At 41.3% G+C, this 23,931-nt stretch overlaps 1 protein-coding gene across 1 annotated transcript in view; it reads left to right on the top strand.

Annotated features, from left to right (window-relative positions):
- The window catches only part of EXD1 (exonuclease 3'-5' domain containing 1), a 1,269,330-nt gene that overhangs the window by 35,078 nt on the left and 1,210,321 nt on the right, over nt 1–23,931 (top strand). The window contains exon 2 of the mRNA XM_044074207.1: nt 16,679–16,747. Within this exon, the coding sequence (XP_043930142.1) occupies nt 16,679–16,747 (69 nt within the window). The remainder of the gene's footprint in view (nt 1–16,678; nt 16,748–23,931) is intronic.

The following is a 23,931-nucleotide window of genomic DNA, read 5'->3' on the forward strand; positions in this document are numbered from 1 at the left end:
CCAACGTCATAGCGGACAGGCTAAGCAGAGCTATTCTCATGCCTCACGAGTGGTCTCTCAATCAGTCAGTAGCGGACAAAATTTTCCGCAGATGGGGCAACCTTGCTGCGACCTTTTCGCAACTCCTCTCAACAGCAAGTGCGACGATTTCTTCACTCTCTTCTCCTCCCTTCCCGACCACTCCCCCAGAGACGCTCTAGTCGACGATTGGCCCTGGGGTCTTCTGTATGCATTCCCACCTTTTCCCCTAATTCCCAAACCAATTCAGAAGGCGACTGCTTTGGGATCCAGGATAATCCTGATTGCCCCTTACTGGCTTCTACAAATTTGGCTCTTTTTCCTGCATTGTCACCTGCTGGAGCAGCCTTGGAATCTGGACCCAGTGCCAGACCTATTGGTCCATCAGTTGGGCAGGCTGCACTGATCCCGTCAGTCTCTCAACCTCACGGCTTGGTTGCTCCACTTCCAACCTTAGCCAGGCTTCCATATATTACTCAGCCGGTATGCAAAATCATCCTTACTTCACACAAATCTACCACCAGGAAGACTTATGCTAGTAAGTGGAAATGTTTCTCCTGGGCAGAGGCTAGGAATATAGATCCCTTTTCAGCCCCTGTCCACCACGTTCTAGATTTTTTAGCAGAACTTTTTCAAGCTGGCTCCTCGTCTGCCACCATTAGGGTCCAGTTAGCTGCTATTGCAAATTTCCACGCTGGCCTATCAGAAACCAGCATCATGTCCCACAAACTTTGCAAGGCCTTTCTTAAAGGGACTTTTTTGCTTAGGCCCCCGGTCAGAGATCCCCCGCCTCCGTGGGATTTCAACTTGATATTAGCTTCCTTGATTCTTCCCCCTTTTGAGCCTGCGGCTTCCTGTTCCTTAAAATTACTCTCCTGGAAGACTCTTTTTAGTAGCCATCACTTCAGCTAGGAGAGTTTCGGAACTTCAAGCCCTCTGTATTCGTCCTCCTTACCTTGTGTTTCATAAGGATAGAGTTTCACTTAGGACTAATCCTTCGTTTCTGCCCAAGATATCTTCTGAGACAAACCTGAATAAGGCTATTGATCTGCCTGTCTTTTTTTTTCCTAACTATTCGAACAAAGCGGAACAAAAGTTACACCAATTGGAAGTTCATAGGCAATTACGTTTTTATTTGGATAGGACTAAGCAAACAAGAAAATCAGACCAACTGTTCCTGTCCTATGCTGAGGGCAAGCAGGGGCTGCCATTTTCTAAAGTAACCTTATCCAGGTGGTTGTCCTCTATTATTACTTTGATTTATCAACTGAGACATAAAGAACTCCCTACTAAACCTAAGGGTCATTCCACCAGAGCGTTAGCTACTTCGGTAGCTTTTCAAGCAAGACTACCAATGGAATCTATTTGTGCTGCAGCCACATGGGCCACTCCTCATACATTCATTTCACATTAAAAGCTGGATATGGCCTCTAGGAGTAGAGCTGATTTTGGTTCCACTGTGCTGAAGAGTCTGTTCCGATGAGCCACCCAGGACTGAGGTGCTAGGGACGCTGTCCCAACCAGCAAGAATGAAGGCGAGAGACAACTTAGCATTAAGAAGTTATGTACCTACCATAACGTTCCATGTTAGTTGTCTTCTTCTCACCTTCTTTCTTGCGTCCCACCCTCCATCCCCCTAGCCTGGACAGACCGAGAAGAGTCACTTTTTGAGGCCTTCTTCCTCTGGCAAATTCTTATCTGGGTTACGTCCTTCCTCTATTTTACTACTTTAAGTAAACCTTATAGTTTGGACGGGTGTCCTTGGAATTTTTCTGTGGTGTTAGCTCTGCCAAACGAGATCTGGGTATCTAGTGCCAAGCATTGTGGGATATGGGGAGGCCTCGAGCCAGTAAATAGCTCTCGAGCTTAAGTAAATGGCCGAGTCTGAGCCGAGGATCGGCTCCGAACCCAGCCAGCAAGAAAGGCGAGAAGAAGTCAACTAACGTGGAACTTTATGGTAGGTACATAACTTCTTATTTTTATAGTTAACAGACAGTACATTAAATATTAATAAAAGGCAGGCTATACAAATGTTAGTATATGACCAATCATATGGTAATTACCTTGAGGCATAGTAAAGCAAAATTAAAGAGAGTACATTGGACAACATTCGTGAGATACATTTCTTTCACCACTAAAGAAGCTGGATATACAGTTAGTCGTACTGTATTAAGTTAAGGCCATGCATATGAATTTATGGACATTATAGGTCTGTAGCTAAACTATGAATTTGGTTGATAATAGGAAAATACTGAAGTACTAGCCAGGGGTGATACAGGAGCATAGTTTTATTCAGGAAATGAATTTTAAGTAGTTTCTTGAATTGGGTTGAGGAGTTGTTGCCGGTTATATGGGCAGGAAGGGAGTTCCAGATTTTAGAAATATAGTGGCTGTAGACTTTTTTTGTTTATAATAAATTGGGTTTGTCTTTGCCAATAGCTCATTCCACCAGGTCTGTGGCAACTTCACTGTTTTTTATCCAGTTCTTCCTTGGATAATGAGTGCAGCTGCAGCTTGGGCTAATTCTCATACGTTTATTGCTCATTGCAAATTGGATCTGGTCTCTAGGGGAAGAACAGCCTTTGGTTCAACTGTGCTCAATAATATCCTTGGAGTCCTCCTGGAATTTAGGTAGCTGAGGACTCTGTCCCATTTGTTGAGAAATAAATGAAAATGGCAACATCAGTTAAAGTTATATACTGACTATAATTTGAGTGTGTTGTCCATTTTCATTCTTCCTCGACTTCCCTACCAATTATTCTTTTGGAAGGATTAGAAGATGCTGAAGGAACCAGTGTTCCTTCATTTGATCTCCAGATACTGTTATTTCTTATCTTTGTTATGTACTGTGTAGTCTAAAAGGTCAGCAAACAAGATCTGAAGTATGGTAGGGGACTAGTGCATTATGGGCAAGGGAAGATCTTGAGAGTTTGTGTTCAATGAGTTGGAAATACAGGCAGAGTTGGATCCAATGGGTTGGGAGGGTGGCCTAATGGTTAAGATGTTTGCCTTGTAAACATAAGGTACAGGGTTTGAGTCTCACAAGAAATAATTGGCTAGGCTTAAAATGGCTCGCAAGGGCAGTTAGCCTAGTACTAACCCATAATAATAAAGAGAGTCAGAGCCGAACCAGTTTGTGGAGGAAGAATGAAAATGGACAGCACAGATGGAACATTATGGCGAGTACATAACTTTTCTTTGTCACAGATCTGTTTAGCATTGGCTAGAATCTGAAACAGTAACTTTTGTAGCCTGAATGACATCAGATCATGACTGTTTTTCATTATTCTCAAGAGGTCCATGAAGCTTTTCATGTATTACATATGTAGGTACCTTTCACATGGCATTGGGGACAAGCCTGTCTTGTCTTAATCTCCATCTTGTGAATGCATAGCTGTCTGTTACTTTTGCATGTATATGATTAAACATGTCCATTTGTAGTACCGATTAATTCAGTCGACTTGCTTCCAGTTTTCCTGCGATATCTATCATATGACAAAAGAAAATGTGAAATCATTCAAAAACCGCCTCTGGAAAAAAAAAATCTTTTGAACATGGAGATTTATATTTGGCTTGTTTGCTTCCCCCTGGCAAAAATACTGTTTAAAAAAAATTAGTCTGTCACTATGCCACTCATGTTCTGGTGTACCTAAGCTCACAAATTAACATCTGTGTAGCTAATGTTTGCAGTATATAAATCTAAGCTAGACTATCCCATTAAAATCTGAGTGTATAACGTAAACTGGGTCTGTCAGATTATCGAAGTTCTGAAACATCGAAATTTGTATGGCTGAGACCAGATTCTATTTTTAACATTTTTGCAAGGGGGGGGGGGCAAAACCCTGCACCCCCCACGAATTAAATATACCAACTCTGACATCTCATTCCATTATGGAAAAGGGTAAATTTTCTGTTCTGCGCAGTACTGTGATCTCCATTCAAAACGTTTGAAGTTTCAAAACTGTGATCATATGGTCCTAATCATATGACTTTCAAAGTTTTGAAATTTCGATAATTTGATAGGGACCCCGTAAACCACATGCTAATTGTTTTGCTCGAGTTTGCAGATGCATTTGTAAAAGTGCATCTCACAAATCAGAATGCTTTCAGTTTTGTCTTCATTGGATGTAGAATAGAGAAATTCCAAAATAGTATTTTGTGATATCCAGGTTATTTTGGATAACACCAAACACTTCTCTTCATTGTTTCCCTAGACAGACAAAATGTGTAATTCACTATTAATACTCAAAGTACTATATTTTACATCCTGCCAATTCATAATGTTTCCAAGAAACCATATGCTGTTTTCACCCAAATTCTTCTTAAATTTTGAAAGTAACCCCAACAATCGGCGTACACAGCAACCTTGCAATTGTAATTTGTTTTTATTTCCTACAAAAGGACAAACTTTTGCAAGCCTCTGAATGGGCACACCTACATTTCTTTCAAGCATAAAAAATGTTTTTGTCATTGTGTCTAGGGGTGCTTATGTCTGAATCCCCTATCTTGCTCCTGCACAAATCTGCAAATGCCTTTTTCAGAAAATCACACAGAAGATACCTTGCAAAAGTCATGTTAAAAAATCATGTAGAAAGTGTTTCATTTGTATGCTACAAGCCTAATGTCTGCATTAACAACAAAATATTGGTAGTATGTTGCATGTCAGCACTGACCTTGTCTTTCTCTTTTGCGTTAAAGAAAAATGACATACAACAACTTGAAAATCTACACAACAGGCAAATAGAAGTGATTAAACTTGTGATTTTAAAAGTAAACCATCTCGAAAACAAACTTGCTGACAAAGTTTGCCCATCATAACAAAATAAGGTTCATGCTGCTAAACGCTAAGAGCATAAACCAAAATCTGCACATCCTGGAAGAGCACTTTTGTCAGTGGAAAATGTAGATGTCTGTGCAGTCACAGAAACCTGGTTCAAGGCCTCAGAGACCACCCTGGCCTTGCAAGGCTACAATGCCTTCTACACCTTCAGACCGCAAAATAAACATGTGAGAACCAAAGGAGACAGTGTTTCTGTTTATATTGCAGATGAATCTACTTCCCATGTTGTTAGACTGGACAACTCCTTGGAGTTGCTCCAAGTTCAGGTTAGAGTGGACAAGACCCCCATTTGAGTCATAGCCAGTTATAGATCCTCCTTCATGGGTCATGATGCACATGGTCTACTTGGCCAAACTGGGGACAATCCAAATATCACTGAACACTCTGGTTATGTGAGATTTCAATTATCCCACCATCAACTGGGAAACCTATGCTAGCCTGACCCGCTAGCGCAAAAGTTCCTTGACTTCAACTCGAATGCCCTGGAACAAATTGTTCTTACCCAAACAAGAGAAACAAACATGCTAGATCTGGTCCCCACTAACATGTCAAATGGTTACACTACTACAACTGTCGGATCCTCATTAGTTAAATCTGACTACAAATCAGTCACCTTCGAGCTGACACTAACACCAGAACTTACAAAGGACAAAACTGGACTAAAAAACTTCACCAAGGCAAAATATATCCTCCTAGGTGAAGGTATAAATGCATTCTGCCCCCCCCCCCCCACAGCTGGAAGTGGTAACTACACTGAAGCTTACACTAAAGCTCTATACAGTCACTTGCATAAGTGTGTATAGACTCTGCTGTGCCACAAAGAATCGAAGCTAGAGCCCCAAGTAAAAGCAAGCTTCTGTGGTGGACATCCACCATCAACAAACTTTACAATAAATGCAAAAAGTTTCCATCCATGAAAACAGAGGTGAGGCCCCAACAATGGAAAAGCACCTTCCTCAGCCTCACAGGCAAGTAAGACAACTTGTCAGATCCTCTAAGGGCATCTCTGAGAAAAACTTAGCTAGCACTGCCAAGGGTAAACCATAAGGCTTTTTACAGTTACGTACATAGCCTACAAGGTAGGACCCCAAGCATGTGCAGAACTAGTGACCAACGGTGTCACACACACTGACCTCAGAGATAGCAAACCTGCCAGCAGATAGGTTTGGTGAAAATTTCACCCCTCATCCCCCTCCAAATCTATCACAAATCTTGCCTCAACCCCCCCCCCCCCCCCCCACATATCTGAAGAACACGTCATCAAAGCCTTGTCCAAGGCAAAAAAAACTGTCTCTATGGGACCAGACGGCATCACAGGCTGTCTTCTAAACGGGCTAAAACATGAACTAGCAATAACAATTAAGTTTTATTTATTAATTTGTTTTACATTTGTTTACTGGGAAAGTCTGACTGGATATGGGTCCTTTTCAGTGGAGGCCCGGGGAGAAAAGCTCCACAGATAACATTTACACCCTCAACAGTCTTAAGTTTGAATTCACACAGTGCAGTATATTAGTGACAAGTATTATTAACGGTTTACTTATCACATGCTTGAATTGTAGGCTGTCGAAAATGGAATGGTATGGTCGAAATGGCCCAGGTAGTGGTTTATAAAGTTTAATAGTACATACCCGAATTCTAGAATGTCGAATTGCAGGTTACATTCGCACAAATGCAATTCGTTAACCTGTAGGTGACGTAATTGCCTGTCGCACATTCGCTGACGTAAATGCCGTCATTTCAAATAGTGTGAATGTGTTTTAGTGGTAGTGCAAGGTGAGAACTCAATAGCACGTCTTATACAGGATCTGTCAGACTCGTAACTATGCAGTGCATCTCAGAGGTAATTAAAGATGGTGTTAAACTTTATCTTGCAATTACAATGGTTTATAATAACTTTTGAAATGGTAACAGTTAAAGGTACTGTATTTATGTGGAAGACATAGTATAATCAAATCTAGCGTTTTGCATTACACCTGCTAGTAGCTGTTTAATTGTTGACTGCTAAGATGAAAGGTTATTGCCATGGCGTATTATTAGTGGATTTCGTTGGTATATGACATATGTATACACGAGTGCGGTATACATTAAACAGTTGTATGTGGACATATGTATATTAGTGCCATTGGTGACAACTTTTAAATTATAGTATGCACTGTATGTGTTCTGTTGGCAAGTTAATGGCATAGCAGATGAGAGTAATGGTCCAGGAAGATTAAATGGTGTATACAGTACTGTCAATTCACAGAAGGGAAAGAAAATGCTGCTAATCGAAGGTTATGTGTACCATTTAGAGAAGCAGGCTGGTGATTGAAAATATTGGTGCTGTTCTCTAAAGCAAAAGGAGAAGTATAAGGGCAGATGTATTACTGAGGCAGGTAGTGAAGGTGAAATATTGCAGAAGAGCACCCCCCACTTTCATGCACCTAACCCTGTTAAACCTGACTGTCTTACGATTAAAGAAACAATAAAAAGGAGAGCTGAACAAACGACAGGACCCTTGCAGGGTTGTTTCAGGGGTTCTGGCTACCACATCAACGGATGTCACTGTTGATTTACCAAACATCAGTGCACCGACACAAATTGTTGTCAGAGCAAGAAATAAAGGGAAAGCAGCAGCATTTAAGGATTTTACAAATTTAAGAAACCTATCTGCTGACATGTTACCTTTTAAAAGTGGTAGATTTGTAATTGCACATGAAGGGGATGGGGACAAAGTCACCAAGTAGTTATTACAACTGTAAATAATCTGAAGATAAGGTGTAACTCTGACTTTATCATGGTGGTTGACACCTTTCTGATTAGTACGGCAGATTGTAAAGAAATATACAGTATACATTGCTCTCTTTCACATGGTGAACATAGGAAGATTATTCCTGTGGTATATGCATTACTGTCTACAAAAATTATAATATGCTATGATTACTTTTGGAGAAATGTAATACGTCTGTGTAATGAAAACAGTGTCACATTAGCACCTAAAATGATTTTGAGTGACTTTGAAAAAGGAGCAGTGAATGCCATTACATGACACTTTCCAAACTCAGCAGACAAAGGATGCTGGTTTAATTTCTGCCAAATTATATGGCAACAAATACAGAAACTACACTTGGCTGCTGAGTTTGGACAGAGTAGGTCGTTCTCAGTCCTTTGTACAGAATTACCAGCCTTAGCATTTCTGAAACCTGAGGATGTTTTACCTACATTTCATAGTATTGAGCGTGACATGCCTGATATTGCTCAGCCTTTATGTACATTTTTCAAAGAGAACTACCTATTAGGTAAACCTAGAAAGTATGGGATGCGGGGATGCAAATCAGAAAGGATTCCTCCACTTTTTGAGTTATTATTCTGGAGTTGTTATGATTTGCACAGAAGGTTTCCCTAGATCTCAAAATGCAGTAGAAGGCTGGCTTTGTCATCTTCCTAGCCTTTTAGGTAGAAACAAAATTGTATTTCATTGATATATTACATGCAGTTCAGTTGAAACAAAATCATGTTGAGGACTTGCTTTCACGGCTGTTACTCTGTGCACCTCCATCACCTAAACGTAGGCGTTTACTGGACAAGGAGAATGCGTTTAGAAAGCAAAGAGGGACACATTCACATGTAGAGGATTCACTGAATTGGTTACAAAACACTGATCATTTTAATCCCCAATTGAAAATGATGATTGGGATGATTGCACTAACTGGATGGTGTATTCAACACATTCTTTTTATAGTTCACATGGTATGCCTCACTCTGAAACATGGATGTCACTACTTATTGTACCTATCGCGTTGTGTTTCAACACAGAAGTCATCTTGGAGTGCAAAGCCTATTCTCGGACGGCGAGGTAAACTGCCCATAACATCCTGTATTTACAGTAACTTAGCCTGCCAAGCATCGTGAGAGTACAAGGTGCACTTCTTCTGCAGAGATGCATGTTAACATATTTACTTGGAGGAGAGGTTCTGAAACAAGTTGTATAGGAAAACAACATGAGAATACCCTCAAAGGTCGAAAATGTCGATTTCGACACTTTCGAAAAGTACGTTCGCTATTTTGAACATTCAGTATTGTGAAAGCAGACATTACGGTTCTACGTATTAGCGTTTCGGCTGACTTACTATCGGTTATATGATATTCTACAACGACCCTCCATTAATATTCAAAAACGTACACGCTGATTGGCAGCGTGCACGTTGTAAATCTGAGTTATAGTAATGGAAAAAGGTCCGGTCGCCCGGACTTTTTCCATTACTATAACTCTTTGTTGTAAAAAAAAATGGAGAAGGCAAGATCTCCATTGCTTCACACTGTCTCGCTATGTTAAACGAGTTTAACATAGCGAGACAGCTTTAAAAAAAGCAATGGAGATTCTCCGTTGCTTTTTTTTTTAAAGCTGTCTCGCTATGTTAAACTCCTTTAACGTAGCGAGACAGTTTGTAAAAAGCAACGGAGATCTTGCTTTCTCCGTTGCTTTTTGCAAAACTGTCTCGCTATGTTAAATGGGTTTAACATAGCGAGACAGCTTTAAAAAAAGCAAAGGAGATTCTCCGTTGCTTTTTTTAAAGCTGTCTCGCTGTGTTAAACCCATTTAACATAGCGAAACAGTTTGTAAAAGGCAACGGAGATCTTGCTTTCTCCGTTGCTTTTGCCCACAGCTCTTATGTACTGCGTGGGCATACGCATGCGCAGTACATCAGAACTGCCGCAGAATACCAGACAGCTGCGGAAGGGCAGCAAGGAGTCATTATACAATGCCATTATTTAAGAAAAGTAATTTTTTTTTCTTAAATAATGCCATTGTATAATAGCAATAACCCACTTCTGGGTGTGGGTAATGCTGGATTTACCCAAAGTTGGCTTTGTTTGGCCACTCGGGCTTCGCCCTCGTGACCAAACCACACCAACCGTGGATAAATCCAGCATTACCCACACCCAGGCGTGGGTTATTGCTATATTATACCATGATCCCCAAAACGTGCACGCTGATTGGCCAGTGTGCCCGTTGTAAATAGAGTTATACTAATGGAAAAGGTCCGGTCGCCCGGACTTTTTTCCATTAGTATAACTCAGTTTTTTAAAACACTGTCTTGCTATGTTAAATGGGTTTAACATAGCGAGACAGCTTTAAAATAAGCAACGGAGATGTCCGTTGCTTATTTTAAACTGTCTCGCTATGTTAAACTCATTTAACATAGCGAGACACTAAAAAGCAACGGAGATCTTGCTTTCTCCGTTGCTTTTGCTCAACTCTGATGTACCGCGCAGGCGCGCAGTACATCAGAACTGCCGCGGATGCCAGACATCTGCGGAAGGGCAGTAAACAGGCATTATACTATGCCATTATTTAAGAAAAGTAATAGTTTCTTTTCTTAAATAATGTCATGTATAATAGCAATAACGCCTGGGTGTGGGTAATGCTAAATTTACCCACGGTTGGCTTTGTTTGGTGTCTCGGGCTTCGCCCTCGGGACCAAACCACGCCAACCGTGGGTAAATTTAGCATTACCCACACCCAGGCGTGGGTTATTGCTATAGTAAACAATTCCTAACATATGGCATAAAATAGTACAACACCAACAGTTTAGAATATTGGTTTCAACAAAGAAGTTGTTAAATTTTTGCAGCTGTCAGTAAGTACAGGCAGGGTAAGTAGATGCAATTAACAGAGATGTGAGGAGAGAAAAAGTATATGATGGTGTGTTAGATAAGTACAGAAAGACTAATAAATATGGTATGAAGGTGTGACAGCGAAGTACAGAAATAAGGAGACAGAGTGAGAGAAGGGAGGGGCCCTTGTAATTACCTGGACTGTCGCAGTTGCATAGCCATGAGTTTATAAATGTGATTTTTAGGACTTTTTAAATTCCTGTATGGAAGCTGTGGCAGTGATGAGAGGGGGAAGTTTATTCCATTGTTTGGCTATTGTGTTTGAGTAGAAGGATGAACCAGCGGCATTATTATCTTTAGTTACTTTGAGGAAGAGTTTGAGTGTGGAGCGCAGGTTTCTGGTACAGGAGTATGGAATTACCAAGTTTTGTAGTGAAGGGGTTTTCTCAGGCTGTTGTAGAATTGTATGTGACAGGGTAAGTTCACTGTATAGAAGTAGGTGAGGAAGTTCAAGACAATTGAGCTGTTTGAGAGTTAGTGGTGTGATCTATAAGAACTGTTAGTAGTGAATTTGGTGATTTTTATTGTAACAGGCTTCTAGTTTGGTTAAGTCAGATTTTCTAAGGTTGGTGCGGATTGGAGAGAGGCATATAGTAGTGCAGAGATGAGATGTCTGCATGTGATAGTGGAGCAGTGTTTTAAGAAGTGTTTGTCTATATAGTGCACCCCTTTTTTGTGGACTTTCTTTATGGTGAAAAAGAGAGATGGATATCGAATTTCATGTTACAGTCAACCACAACGCCAAGAAGCTTTGTGTGGGTAACAAGCGCTATATGATAAGTTTTGTTACTGGATATGATAAATGGGAAGTCAGGATTGGTATGTTGTGTAGGTTGGAAAATAAGTTAGGTTAAAATAAGGGTGGTAATTTGTTGGTTCTTTTGAGATGCCCCCTTTATGGAGGGGAGTATTATGGGAGACCTTCCAATGGTCAGGGACTAGTTTTTCAGAGATGGAGTGGTTGATAAGGATGGTTACTGTACATGCTATTATGTCAGTGGCAATTTTTAAAAATTCATCTGGGAGTTTGTCTGCAACCAGTGTGGTTAGTTTTAACTTTATAAATCCAGTTTACAGAGACAGGTTGAAAGGTAAAGCTGTTTTAATTTGTAAGGTGTTTGTATTTTTCATTGCGGTCAGGGGAGCTTTGAGAACTTGCTAGTGCAAGTATGGATTCAGTAAAGAATTTGTTAAATTTGGTGGCAATATTAGTTGAGGTGCCTGTAGTAGTAGGGAAGGGGCCTTACATTTTCCTGGCTGAAGAACATTAATAGCTTTCCAAAACTTTCTAGGATTATGTTGCTGTTTCATTTGTATACTGTGATAGTTTATTTTGTCTGTTCTGATCATTTTGGATTTGTTTCTGAGTTCTAGGCATGTTTGTTTTGAGTTTTTGTTTTAGCTTTGTGCCAGTTGGACCAAGCTTTATCTCTTGCATGAATCCGAGATCTTGGTTTCTTTTCTCAGCCAGGGTGTGTAGTTAGACTTAACACCCATGCCCCACCTAGAACTATTAGAATTAAGTACATTTAAGAATGTGGAGTTAAGGAACCTAACAGCTTAATTAAGGTTGAGTTGCTTGATGGGATTCCAATTACAGGCTTTTAGTGCTGCGATGAAGTTATTTGGGATGAAATTCTTTGTTATATATTTGTTGGAAGGTGGTAGGTTTTTCTAGAGTTGGGCGATGTCTAATTATATAGGTAGACAAGTGGTCACTCAAGCTGTCAGGTAGGCAGCCAGATTGACTTATTTGGGATGGTGTGTTGGTGTCCAATCTAGGATAGACTGCCTGTTGATTTGTCAGTTTTGGTAGGATATTGGATTTAGCTGAGTGTATCCGTGGAGGTTGACATGAGTAGTGGTCATAGCTGAGTTGCATGATGACCAGTCAATGTTGAAGTCACCTAGAATAATGGTTTCTTGACAGTGTCTCTCTGATGCCCAGTGTAGTTAAGTCTCAAGGGTGTATATATTACCAGATGGGAAGTAGCATCCAATTATATTTGTTTTTCTAGTGTTAATTTTGAGGGTTAGCAAATAAAATTTCAGCGGTACCTAGAGATTGAGTAGGGATGCCTAATGTTGTGACATTTTAGTTGGTCTTTAAATAATATTGCAACACCTCCTCCCTTTTTGTCTGTCTGGTCTTTACATAGTAAATTATAGCCAGGGGTAGTAATTACGTTATTAGAGGTGTCAAGTCTTAGCCATGTTTCAGTTAGAAGTACTACATCTGGTGAGTAGATGGAAAGATTAGCATGGAGGTCATAGACTTTGTTCGATATACTTCAAGTATTAATGTTTAATATTAGCAGATCAAGATCAGATTAAGTACCCTTTTCAGTCATAGTCTAACCACAGGCTTTGTTCCTACAGAATGGAGAACAGCAAGTTAATCCCCTCCTCAAAGGTGGCCTAGCAACAAACCTGGGGAAATACAGACTTCTAAGCCTGAACAGCCTCATCTGTAAGGCTATGGAACGTATCATTATGGACCTTATAAATTAAGACATAGGTGACCTCCAAACCCTGGATCCTACCCAATTAGTCTTCGTCAAGGGCAGATCCTGTCTGTTAAATGTTGTGGATTTTTTTCAAAATTGTGACCAGAGCAACTGATGAAGGCAAATCTGTGCACACAGCATACCTCAACTTGGCAAAGGCTTTCGACACAGTCCCACTCAGGCATTACAGATGAGCTTAACTAACTGAATGTAAATCCCTTCATTGTAAAATGGGTTGCTAACTGGCTCACAAACTGGACACAATATCAAAGTGGGCAACTCAACATCAACCAGCAGACCTGTTACCAGTGGAGTGCCACAGGGGTCAGTGCTGTGTCCCCTACTGTTTGGTATATACTTTTCAGATGTAGGGGTTGTGGCTGAACAAGTTTGCAGACTACTGCAAACTGGGTGCAATTATTGAATCCCCAAATGATGTCCGTATACTCCAGGAGGGTCTTACGCAGACCAGTGACTGGTGTCTTAGTCACGGTCTCAAAACTTAATGCAGAGAAATGCATCATCATTCTCTTTGGCACAAACAATGACCCCTCACACTATCAAATCAACAGCAGTACCCTAAGTACCCACAAAGTGGTAAGGGACTTGGGTTCACAAGTTGACCACGACCTTAACTTCAACAACCATGTGCCTACTCTAGTAAGGACTGCTTTCTACGTAGCACACTTTATTAGTAAAGGCATTGCCTTGAGAGCAAAAGAGGTTATAGCTCTTCATTAATCGGGCCCATAATTGAGTACAACGCCCCATTCGGCATGTACTATACAAAGCACATGCAGAATTGGAGAGACCTCAGAGGTTTCTAACAAAGCACAAGGGAATCCAGCACGTGCCATACACAGACTGACTAAAGTCCCTGTCACTTTACTCTGTATCATACAGACTGCTTAGGGGAGACTCAGACCCAAACCTAATGAACTTGCTGCATATCATAAATCAAACGAGACTAGGGCCACCCATTCCAGGGACCCAAATATGGCCTGCGACTTAAATCTGTCTCCCCAGCATGTCCTGTTGATTTCCCAGCGACTGCCACGTCTTTGGAATAGGCTACCTATTCATGTGAAACAGAGCACCTGTATGACACTGTTTAAAAGAAACTTGGATGAGTGGATGGGGCACTCTAAATTCTTACCAGGAATAACTCCCACAACTCTCCTGGACATGGGCAGTCATTACTAAATGCAATCTTTGGTATTAACTAACATTTCTATGGCATTACATTGGGATGAAACGGCTAGGTTTGAAATGACGTCTGGGGAGATAGCCTAGTAATCTCCTATGATCCTATGAACTGGAAAATTTTCCTTTAAAATGCAACATGCATAGAATCTTGGATATGGACTCGTACCAGAAACATTACTGAATCCATTAAAACATCAGGCTGGAATTTACAACTCCTTCAACAAACCTAGCAGCACATGTAGAATTTTATATTGAAATAACACCGTTTATAAAATGATACTGCATGTGTGTTAATGTTTGGAAAAAATCTTTTGATAATTTGTCAGTGTACTTTTCACAAAAGTAAATATTTAAAAAAAAAAAAAGATACTTAAATCAGATTCTCTTCTTGAAGGCCACAGGTGAGTCACTGATGTAGACTGAGAGTTTTGGAATGCATCATCTGCGTAGACATTATCTGCTCATCACTTCATGCAGATGTAAGCTCACAGTGACTTGGTCATTTTTTTTTAATGGACTTAATGTGTCATTATTTGGGTGGGTTTAGTAGTCTTGTTAACTTCATTCGTCTGAATGCCAAAAACCATGCACAGCAGTATTACATAATTTCTCCTGAGGGTTAATCTTCTGCTTAATTTGACATCGTTGAGAGGCATTGTTACTGTAAGACTTAATAATATGCATACCAGTTAAATGTCGCTGATAGCACTTCAAAATGTTAACGTCAAACTTTTCTTGCCATAATAAATGTAGCTTGCTTAAAAACCATGTAATTCTGTTTTATCCACTTAACACATCCAACTCTACCTTCTGGCCTGTTAACACATTTAAGTGCACTGATCCGGTCAAACATACTGATTGAGTTCTTTCATGCCAGAAAGCCTTCAGGTGAGCCAAACACCAAACATTCCATGAAGTGGAAGTGGTTTCCCATTTAGTTGGAGAATTATTATGGCCAGCCTCAGTTATTTGAGCTTTGCACGAGGTGCTCTCACCTGATAGCATACACATACACAGTAAAATAACAAAAATGCAATCTGATTATTATTAATCTTGTAGATGGCTGAGCTGTGGTCAAGCACAAGCTTATGAAACTGCTCCTTTAAAGGGGTTTTGCATTTCTTGTCTGGTAAAAGAACTCTTCTCATTGGGACTTCAATTTCTTTATTGATAGACATTCATCTTGAATTGCCAACTTGGATCTGAAGTTTCTGTTGGGTGGCACTATTTTATGTGAATTAATTTTCCCATTAGATCTCAAGTTGCAAGATGTCTATTGCAGGGAATCTTACTTGCTTTTCAGTAGGACTGCATGTCCTTCAGGACTTATTTCTCACAGATGGTGGTTTCAAAGTCTGTCCTTAATCATTCCAGCCAAATTACCGTTTTCCTCCTTGAGCTGCCATTTCAAGATGCTGAAGGCCTCAGCCTTTTTAGGGCATTGCTATCTTGCAGTTTTGTCTGAGGATGTGATACTGTATCATAGGAGAGTTTTACATTTTTTTTTTGTCTGATTTATTTTTGGTATGAGCTTTCTAGCTGTTGTCAGGCAAATTGTATCCAAACAGATGGATGATTGCATTATCTTTGCCATTGAGCAGCTAATCCTCTTTGGCTAGAGTAGTCTGAGACCAGTCTACTGCTGGAGTGTTGTTGCTTGTATTGCCTTTTTTCAGGAATGTGCTTTGTCCTTTTATATGCCTTTTTTCTCCCTTCTCTTTGGGCAGTTACGCTATACTGCTTTTGTTGACTGCTGGAGGCCCTTCAGCTTAACATATGCAAGTACATAGCATGCCAGCTGATCTTTGAGAATACTGGATACTTAGTGTTCGTGCCATTTTCCTTTATTTTGATGGTCCTTCCACATGTCTTGTTGATGGATATGTATCGACTGTTTATAGTTTATACTGCTGATTTTTTTTTAAGGTTCACTTGTTGAAATTCTGACCCAGCATATGATGCTATTGTGTGCACTGGCCAGACTTGCTCTTGCACAACCCCCTTCATAGGTTCATACTAGGCCATCTGCCCTAGAGCATTTATAAGCCTAGCCAGTGTGTGTTTGGCTTTCGCCACCCATTTTAAATTAATTTTGCTATGCCCTTTTTCGAGGTTAGTATACTGTGCCCTCTGTCTAACAGTGACACAGAAGTGATATTAGAGGTGAAAGAGGGGGAAAGCACGTGTAGGAGCTATGGGTTATAAGAAAAGTGCTAATATGTTAGTACGCAAGTGAGATATTAGTTATCCACTGAAGAGGCCATTTTGAAGACATACAACCAAGACACACGAGCAATTTTTGGCATATCTAAACAATACAGTTGCTAACTGAAACTGCTAAATGGCTGTAGAATGTCTGATGTATTTGACTCTTGACTTCATATTTAAAAATGATTTTGTACTGATAGACAGGGTTAAAATTTAACACTTCACTTTTCTGTTTTAGTTGAAGATGTAGAGCATGCGAGGAAGCTGCGTGGCATTAAAGTGTTTTATGGACATGAAATCACTGATGGTAAGTGTATATTTCTGTCACATGCAGTGGATTTTAAGCAGGTGAGCATATGTGAAGCACTCCTAACACTGGGTCTTACTGTTTTCCAGGGTAACCTCTTGCTTTCACATCTAACACACTTGTGCTACTGCTGTCACCATTTTCTTTCCTCTTGTGATGAATGTTAGAGATCATATCGCAAAATTTTCCCATATTTTTCTGTGCAGCTTATTTTGATTAAAAAATCTAAACTACTATTCACGGTATGGTAATTTTGGCAATGCCTTAGAAGTTATTTGTTTTGCCAGAGTTTCAGCACATGTTGACCATTTCATTGGGGTTTGTGCCTTCAGGTTTATAATGTTTCCAGAAGACCATCCTGAATCCTTCACAAATTACCATACTGTGAAAAGTAATTTAGATTTTTTTTTAATCAAAATAAGCTGTAAAGAAAAATGTGGGAAGATTGTGCTATAAGATCTCTAACATTCATCACAGGAGAAAAATTCTTCAAGTCACCTGTAACATACTTCTGGTGCTTGAATGAACTGTGGTGTGCCTCCCCTATACTTTAGTATAGAACTGCATTTTGTTTTTGATTCCCAAATGCCCTGGTACAAGAGATACTGCTGTAGAGCTTGACTTTCTCATTTGGTGAGAGTTTCATGGATTTCTGTCATCTGCAGTTGTCTTTGTTTATTGTTTAGATGGCTTCTTCGACATTCAGGTTTTGTGATAGTTTATTACCGTTTGTTATCCCTTCTGATGCTGGGTTGTTGCCAGATGGGTCTTTCAAGCACACCATTATTCAGATTGCATTTTTTTTTCTTTTTTTTTTTTTTTTTAACATCCTGAGAAAAATCTGTGCTGCTGCTGTGTCCAGACTGGCCTATATAGTGCTTTACATTACATTTTTATCCATTTTTGACTATTGTCGATCTGTTGTATTTTCTACTCTTGTCCAATGTGTTTTGTGTCTGCTGTACATTCTTGTAGTGTTTGACATTTGTGATGTGACCGCCTTTCTTATCTGTGATAGAAAACTGCAATACTGTAGCTAGAAGTACTGGTGATGTTTTGAAACCGAGTTTTGAAGAGAAGATTTTTTTTCGTCATTCCAGTCTGCTCAAGTTATTCATTGATATAAAAATTTCCTTCCCACCTTATTTGTGTACCTTCCCAAATACATTTGCCGTTTATCATTTCCACTGCCTCAGTGGCATTTTTTTTTCCAAATTTTCTGTCAGTACTGGCCAAGTTTCAAAAGCTAAGACTCTCCTCCCTCCTTCTCTTCCTGTGACAACCAATTGGCAAAACATCATACCTCTCAACCTCTTAGCATATGAAATCTGGACAAAGCCAAAGTAATGGGAGGATAAAGGCCAAAAAATAGGGAAAAATGTAACAATTGCCCTTATTAATTTAGAAGGTTGCTAGAATAGAAGGATGTTATGTAGTCCAATCTCTCCTACATTTGTACCCGTGGGTTCGGAGCCGAACCTCTGCTCTGACTCGGCCATATTCTAGCTCAAAGTCTTCAATTGGCTCATGGCTAAGAGGTAGCCCATGCTGCAACGTGCCTATCCCAGATCACATTTGCCGCTCGTACAGCTCGGACGTGGTCTCGCTGTTGGCCGTGGCTAAGTACAATTTTTCGATTTATTTTTCAATATTGTAGCTCCAAAAGCTATTTTCATAGCTGGTGTGTGTGTGTTTTGCTTTTGCTGGTTGTGTGACCGGTTCTGTTGACCTTTTCTTGGTATCCCGTTTCTATTTTGGTGTTTATGGGCTAGGCCCGTTTCAGTTAGAAGACCTAGTCCTCTCCTGTTTTTGTGTAGTATACCCATTAGCGGGTTTTTTGGTTGTGTGACTGTTTTTGGTGCCCTTATTCCCTGGGCTAGGCCCGTTTAACTTAGAGGACCTAGTCCTCCCTGTGGTTATCCCGCGGTCTCTAGGCTGTTTCAGTTAGAGGCTCTCTAGGCTGTTTCAGTTAGAGGCTCTAGTTTCCTGCGCTCTATCTTGGTTATTTTTGGTTACTTTGATGAAGGTGTCCCTATTGTTTTTCCCTGTGTTTGTGTGTTCTTGCTATCAGCATGTCCAAGGATTCTAAAGAACACAGGCCTTTGGGCTTTAAAAAAGTGTGTCAAATGTAATAATAAGATGTCTTTGACGGATGGACACTCAGTGTGCGTGTATTGCTTGGGAGCTATTCATCTACAAGAATCCTGCTTGTTCTGCCACGCTTTCAGTCCCCGTGTGCTGCAAGAGAGGAAGAACAAGCATATTTTAAAAGGATTACTGAAACCTTCCTTTGAAGAAGACTTGCAGAGGTCTTCTAGTTCCAGATCTTCTCCTTCCAAACCGGACAAAAAATCCTCAAACGCTCTCTGGCTCCATCAGTTTCCTCTGAGCTGCCAGAGAAAATCACTAGAACTACAGTTGCTTTTTCGGCAGCACTAGCTTTGGGGCCGACAGAAGGCAGTGCATCTGTGATGTTGACATCGGCTCCCAGTCTCTTGGAGCCGGTGACAGATTTGCCAGTTCGGAGACGGTCTCCAGTTTTTCGACCGGTTTCTCCGACTCACAGGTCTTCCTCTGCAGGGAGATCCAAATCCCCAACTGTGTCCTCCTAGGTGCTCTAGGACCCTTTCCGATGACTGTCGATAGAGTGGTGAGGAAACTGCTCTAGTCATCGGTGCTGGCTAAATTGCTTTCGGCTCCGGCCCAGTCTGCTCCGGAGCCCATCCTCCCTTCTCCTTTGGCTGTTCTTCCTTCAAACTTTTATTCAGAGCCAGAGCTGTTGGTTCCGTCAGACGCCGTGAGGTCGGTTCCAGTAGCCCCTGTTGGCATATCGGCTCTAATCTCCACTCCGACCCTGTCTGGGCCGTCCACGGGGTCCAGGATTCACAGTTCACCGGTCAGAACCAAGAGGGAGGCCTCGGGTCATTTTTCGGCTCCGAGCCTTCCTTTCGGTGCTTCTGCTAGGGTGAGTGTGGACCCGACATCAACTTCGGCCCTCCTCTCCTTGGCTCTGAGGGCTACTTCCGTATCTTCCACGGTTAGTCGACCTTCGGAGCCGGGGGGATCCGCTTTCGAGGTTATGAGGAGTGTGCTAGCCAGGTTGTCAGCTGCATCTTACAGCACCGACACTCTTCCCCCTCCAGCACCGAGTTCAGTCTCAGATCACCCTCTGTCCAGGGACAGCGGAGACCCAAGGCCTCGGGATACCTCCATGAGTGGTCCCCAACTTTCTGAGGCCTCCCCAGATTTTTTACCTGAGGAGCCCCCAGAAAGAGAGTATGCAAGAGGAAGCACATTGACTCCCAAGATGAGTCTCTCACGTCTGACACCGACCTCGAGGAGTCAGAGGGGTCCCCCAAGTAGTCTTCTGATGATATCTCTTTCTCAGATATCTTGGAAATATTGAGACAGAGAAGTGACTGGCCCTCCAAAGCCCCTTCTGAGGAGGAGTCTGTGTTCCTGAAGGTCTTTGGGTCCCAACCCTCTGCCTCTTGGGTTTCTCCCCCATTCGACGAGCTCCTGGACCTCGTTTGTCGAAAGGTGTGGGGAAACTATAGACACTGTGGAACCAGTCCCTAGAAGACCCAACAAGTTTTTATCCGCTCCGCCAATAGAGAATTTCTTACGAAAGGCGTTCCAGTAGATGTCATGGTGGTGGCAGCAGACACCAAGAAAAAACTTGCAGAAACTTTATCTACCGTCCATCCCCCTAACAAGGAGTTCAGGGCTATGGAGAGGTATGGGAAGCATGTGTTCTCTTCAGCGGCCTTTACACTGCAGTCGCTGAACAATTTTGTCGCATTTTACACGGCTCCAGAAAGATCTCCTAAAAGAGATGGGAGATTCTTTACAGAGTATCATATCTGATGCTGTGGCTCAGAAGGTCACTGCTCAGATGTCTACCCTAAATTCTATTATCAGCTCCTCCATGAGGCTGATCTCTTATGCAGCCGATGGAGCGAGCAGGGCTACGGGTTCCGGAGTCACTCTTAGGAGACTCTCCTGGATGCGCCTGTGCAACTTCGCGGAGGCTTTCAAGTTTACCTTCACCAACGCGCCCCCTTTGACGGTTCATCCTTATTTGGAACCAAGGTGAAGGACACTCTCACTAGGTGCGAGCAGGAAGGAAAAACCCTGTCTGCCGTGGGAGTCTGTTTTTCCATGCCTTCTAGACCTTACCCCAAGGGCCAGAAGGGTGGAAAAATGTGGTTCAGAAAGTCGCAGAGGTTTCTTCACGACGCACAGATTGATTCCCCCTCCAGAGGCAGAGGAGGGGGTGGAATTTCAGGTAGATGCTACCTTAGAGGCAGAGGAGGCCCGCATAACCAGGGGGACTGCGAATCCTTTCGTGGTTTAACCTACCAGTGCTCATGAGGGGAGGCCCGACTGCGCATCTCTGGAGCCAGTCGGGGGTCACATTTCTCTATACCCAGAAGCCTGACGAGATCACCCAAGACGAATGGGTATTAGAAATAATTTCCAGAGGTTATCATATTCCCCTTCTTTCTTATCTCCCTCCAAACAAAAGAATCCCAGACGTTCCACCCAGTCAAAGGGATTCCGCAACTTTAGATGTACAAAAGTTGCTGTCAAAGGGAGCCATCCAGTCTGTCCCCTCAGACCAAGTAGGATTAGGGACTTACTCTAGATTCTTTTTGGTGCCGAAAAGAACAGGGGACCTGAGACCCATCTTGGATCTCAGCCATTTGAACCTTCATGTAGAGAATTCCAAGTTCCGCATGGTCACGTTACAGCCAATTCTCCCGTTATTAGGGAAAGATGTGTGGATGTGTTCCATCGACCACAGGGATGCTTACTACCATATCAAAATGGACAGGGCATCCAGAAGTCAGTTGCGCTTCTGGCTGGGAGCCAGTCATTTTCAGTTTTGCGGTCTGCCTTTTGGTCTCACTACAGCCTCCAGGGTGTTCACCAAATGCATGGCAGTGGTAACGGCTCACTTAATACATCAGGGATTCCAAGTGTTTCCGTACCTGGACGACTGGCTCCTGTCTGCCACCACCAGGCATCTACTGCTACAGACCAGGTACACCACTGTTGCGCTGTGCCAAAGTCTGGGAATTACTTTTAATTGGGAAAAGTGTGCCTTCCTGCCCTCGCAGCGTGTTACGTTTATCGGCGCCAAATTAGACACGGTGCTCATGAGGGCTTTGCTACCAGAAGAGAGAATTCAGGTTTTAGCAGGTCTACACTTTGCTACCACTGAAAAAGGTCAAGGCAAAAGTGGTCCTCAAGTTGTTAGGGACCATGGCTGCCACGATTGTTAGTTCCTCTTGTAAGACTACACATCAGGCTTCTTCAGTGGCTACTTTTTGCCCAATGGTCTCTACAGCATCTCCCGCTGTCCCATCTTATTCTGATTACAGACAGGCGCAAAAAGGATCTGTGCTGGTGGCTTTGTGTGTGTGTGTATGTATGTGTGTGTGTGTGTGTGTGTGTGTGTGTGTGTGTGTGTGTGTGTGTGTGTGTGTGTGTGTGTGTGTGTGTGTGTGTATATATATATATATATATATATATATATATATATATATATATATATAATGTGTGTATATAAGGCATATATTAGCCCAGCCACGTTGTGCGGTATTCACCGCCCCATTAGTAGTTCCCTAGACCCTTGTACTAGCAGCTAGTACTCTTGGCCCCTATCTAGTAGTGCTGTTGGTGTGATCCCCAGTGTGAACTTTGTTACCCATCCACTCATCAAGGTTCCTCTTGAAGAGTGATAGTGAGGGGCTCTGTCTTATGTAGATCGGGACCCTGTTCTATAGAAAGGGAAGTCTCTGCGAAGGGAATCTATCCCTCCAGCATGTTCTATTTATTGTTGTGTTGATATGTTTATATATATGTGTGTGTGTGTGTGTGTGTGTGTGTGTGTGTGTGTGTGTGTGTGTGTGTGTGTGTGTGTGTGTATGTGTGTGTGTATATATATATATATATATATATATATATATATATATATATATATATATATATATATATATATATCTTGTTGTTTTTCCTATGTAGAAACTGTCACATGTATTACAGATCCCTGCATAAACCACAAATTTGGTGTGACAATCATAATGCTTATTGAACTGAATTCTGAAATTGCAATGTTTAAATGTGAAAGAGGTACTCTGACAAATGTATGGGCATACCACACAACCATTACAAGTGTACATACCAGTTTGTGCAGTAATTTGGTTAGAAGTATCTAACAAGTAAGGTGAATCTCTGTTTTCTACATGTCTACGTATATTTTAGTTCTTTTGAATGCGAAAGCTGGAGTATCACCTAACAACTTAGCATTAGTATGAGAATCTGTAACCAAATCCCAGTTATTAGAGATGATAGTTCGAATGGATGTCATATCCCTAGATAAAGGTAGAGGAAAACTAAGAGATCTGTTAATATGTGAATTGCATCAAGTGTTGTTATGGTTAGGTTGGAAACCAAAATGGAATATAGGGAGGTGTCTGGAGTATCTGTTAGCTGCAACTTGTTCAAAGACATTATCAACAAGTGTAGGAGGATAGTTTCTAGCATAAAACATGTGTTTTAGAATGGTGGATTGTAGGATGAATTCAGAGTCTTGGCTAGTTTATTCTAGACATGTGAATAAACTGACCTTTTACAAGGTTCCTTTTCATGAAGAAGGGATGCATGCTTTTAAAATCCAAGAAATTATTTTTATACGTGTCTTTTCTAAAGACTGTGAATGTAATGTTTTTGTCTGCAGTGATACTGATTTTTGTGTCTTAGAAGGCTATAGAGTTACCACAACCAGAGATGACAAGTTTTAGAAAATCTAAAGATTCTTGCATGTGTGAAATAAATGTGTGTAAGCTTGGAAGGTCTCCCTTAAAAGCAAAATAATGTCATCTTTAAAACTTCAGCTTGGCCAGCTAAGAACTTGGTTATATTCAACTGGACGTATAAGAGAATTTAAGTACCTTTATCTGCACTTTTTTTAAAAAAATACAGTATTTAATTTGAGTGTTGAAGGAATTTTTAACTGAAGTTATTCTGCTCTTCAGTAACTTGAACTGAAGCTAGTGTTGGCTGAATTTTGTTATTTGCTAGTAATTACAGGTGTGGGGGTAGCCACATTCTTTGATTTCCTGTCCTTGCATATTTAAACTGGTGCATGTGAAATAATTCCTGCTTTAAAACTTCAG

Source organism: Protopterus annectens, chromosome 6.part0, assembly GCF_019279795.1.
Source record: "Protopterus annectens isolate FY-2018-M chromosome 6.part0, PAN1.0, whole genome shotgun sequence".
NCBI lineage: Eukaryota > Metazoa > Chordata > Ceratodontiformes > Protopteridae > Protopterus > Protopterus annectens.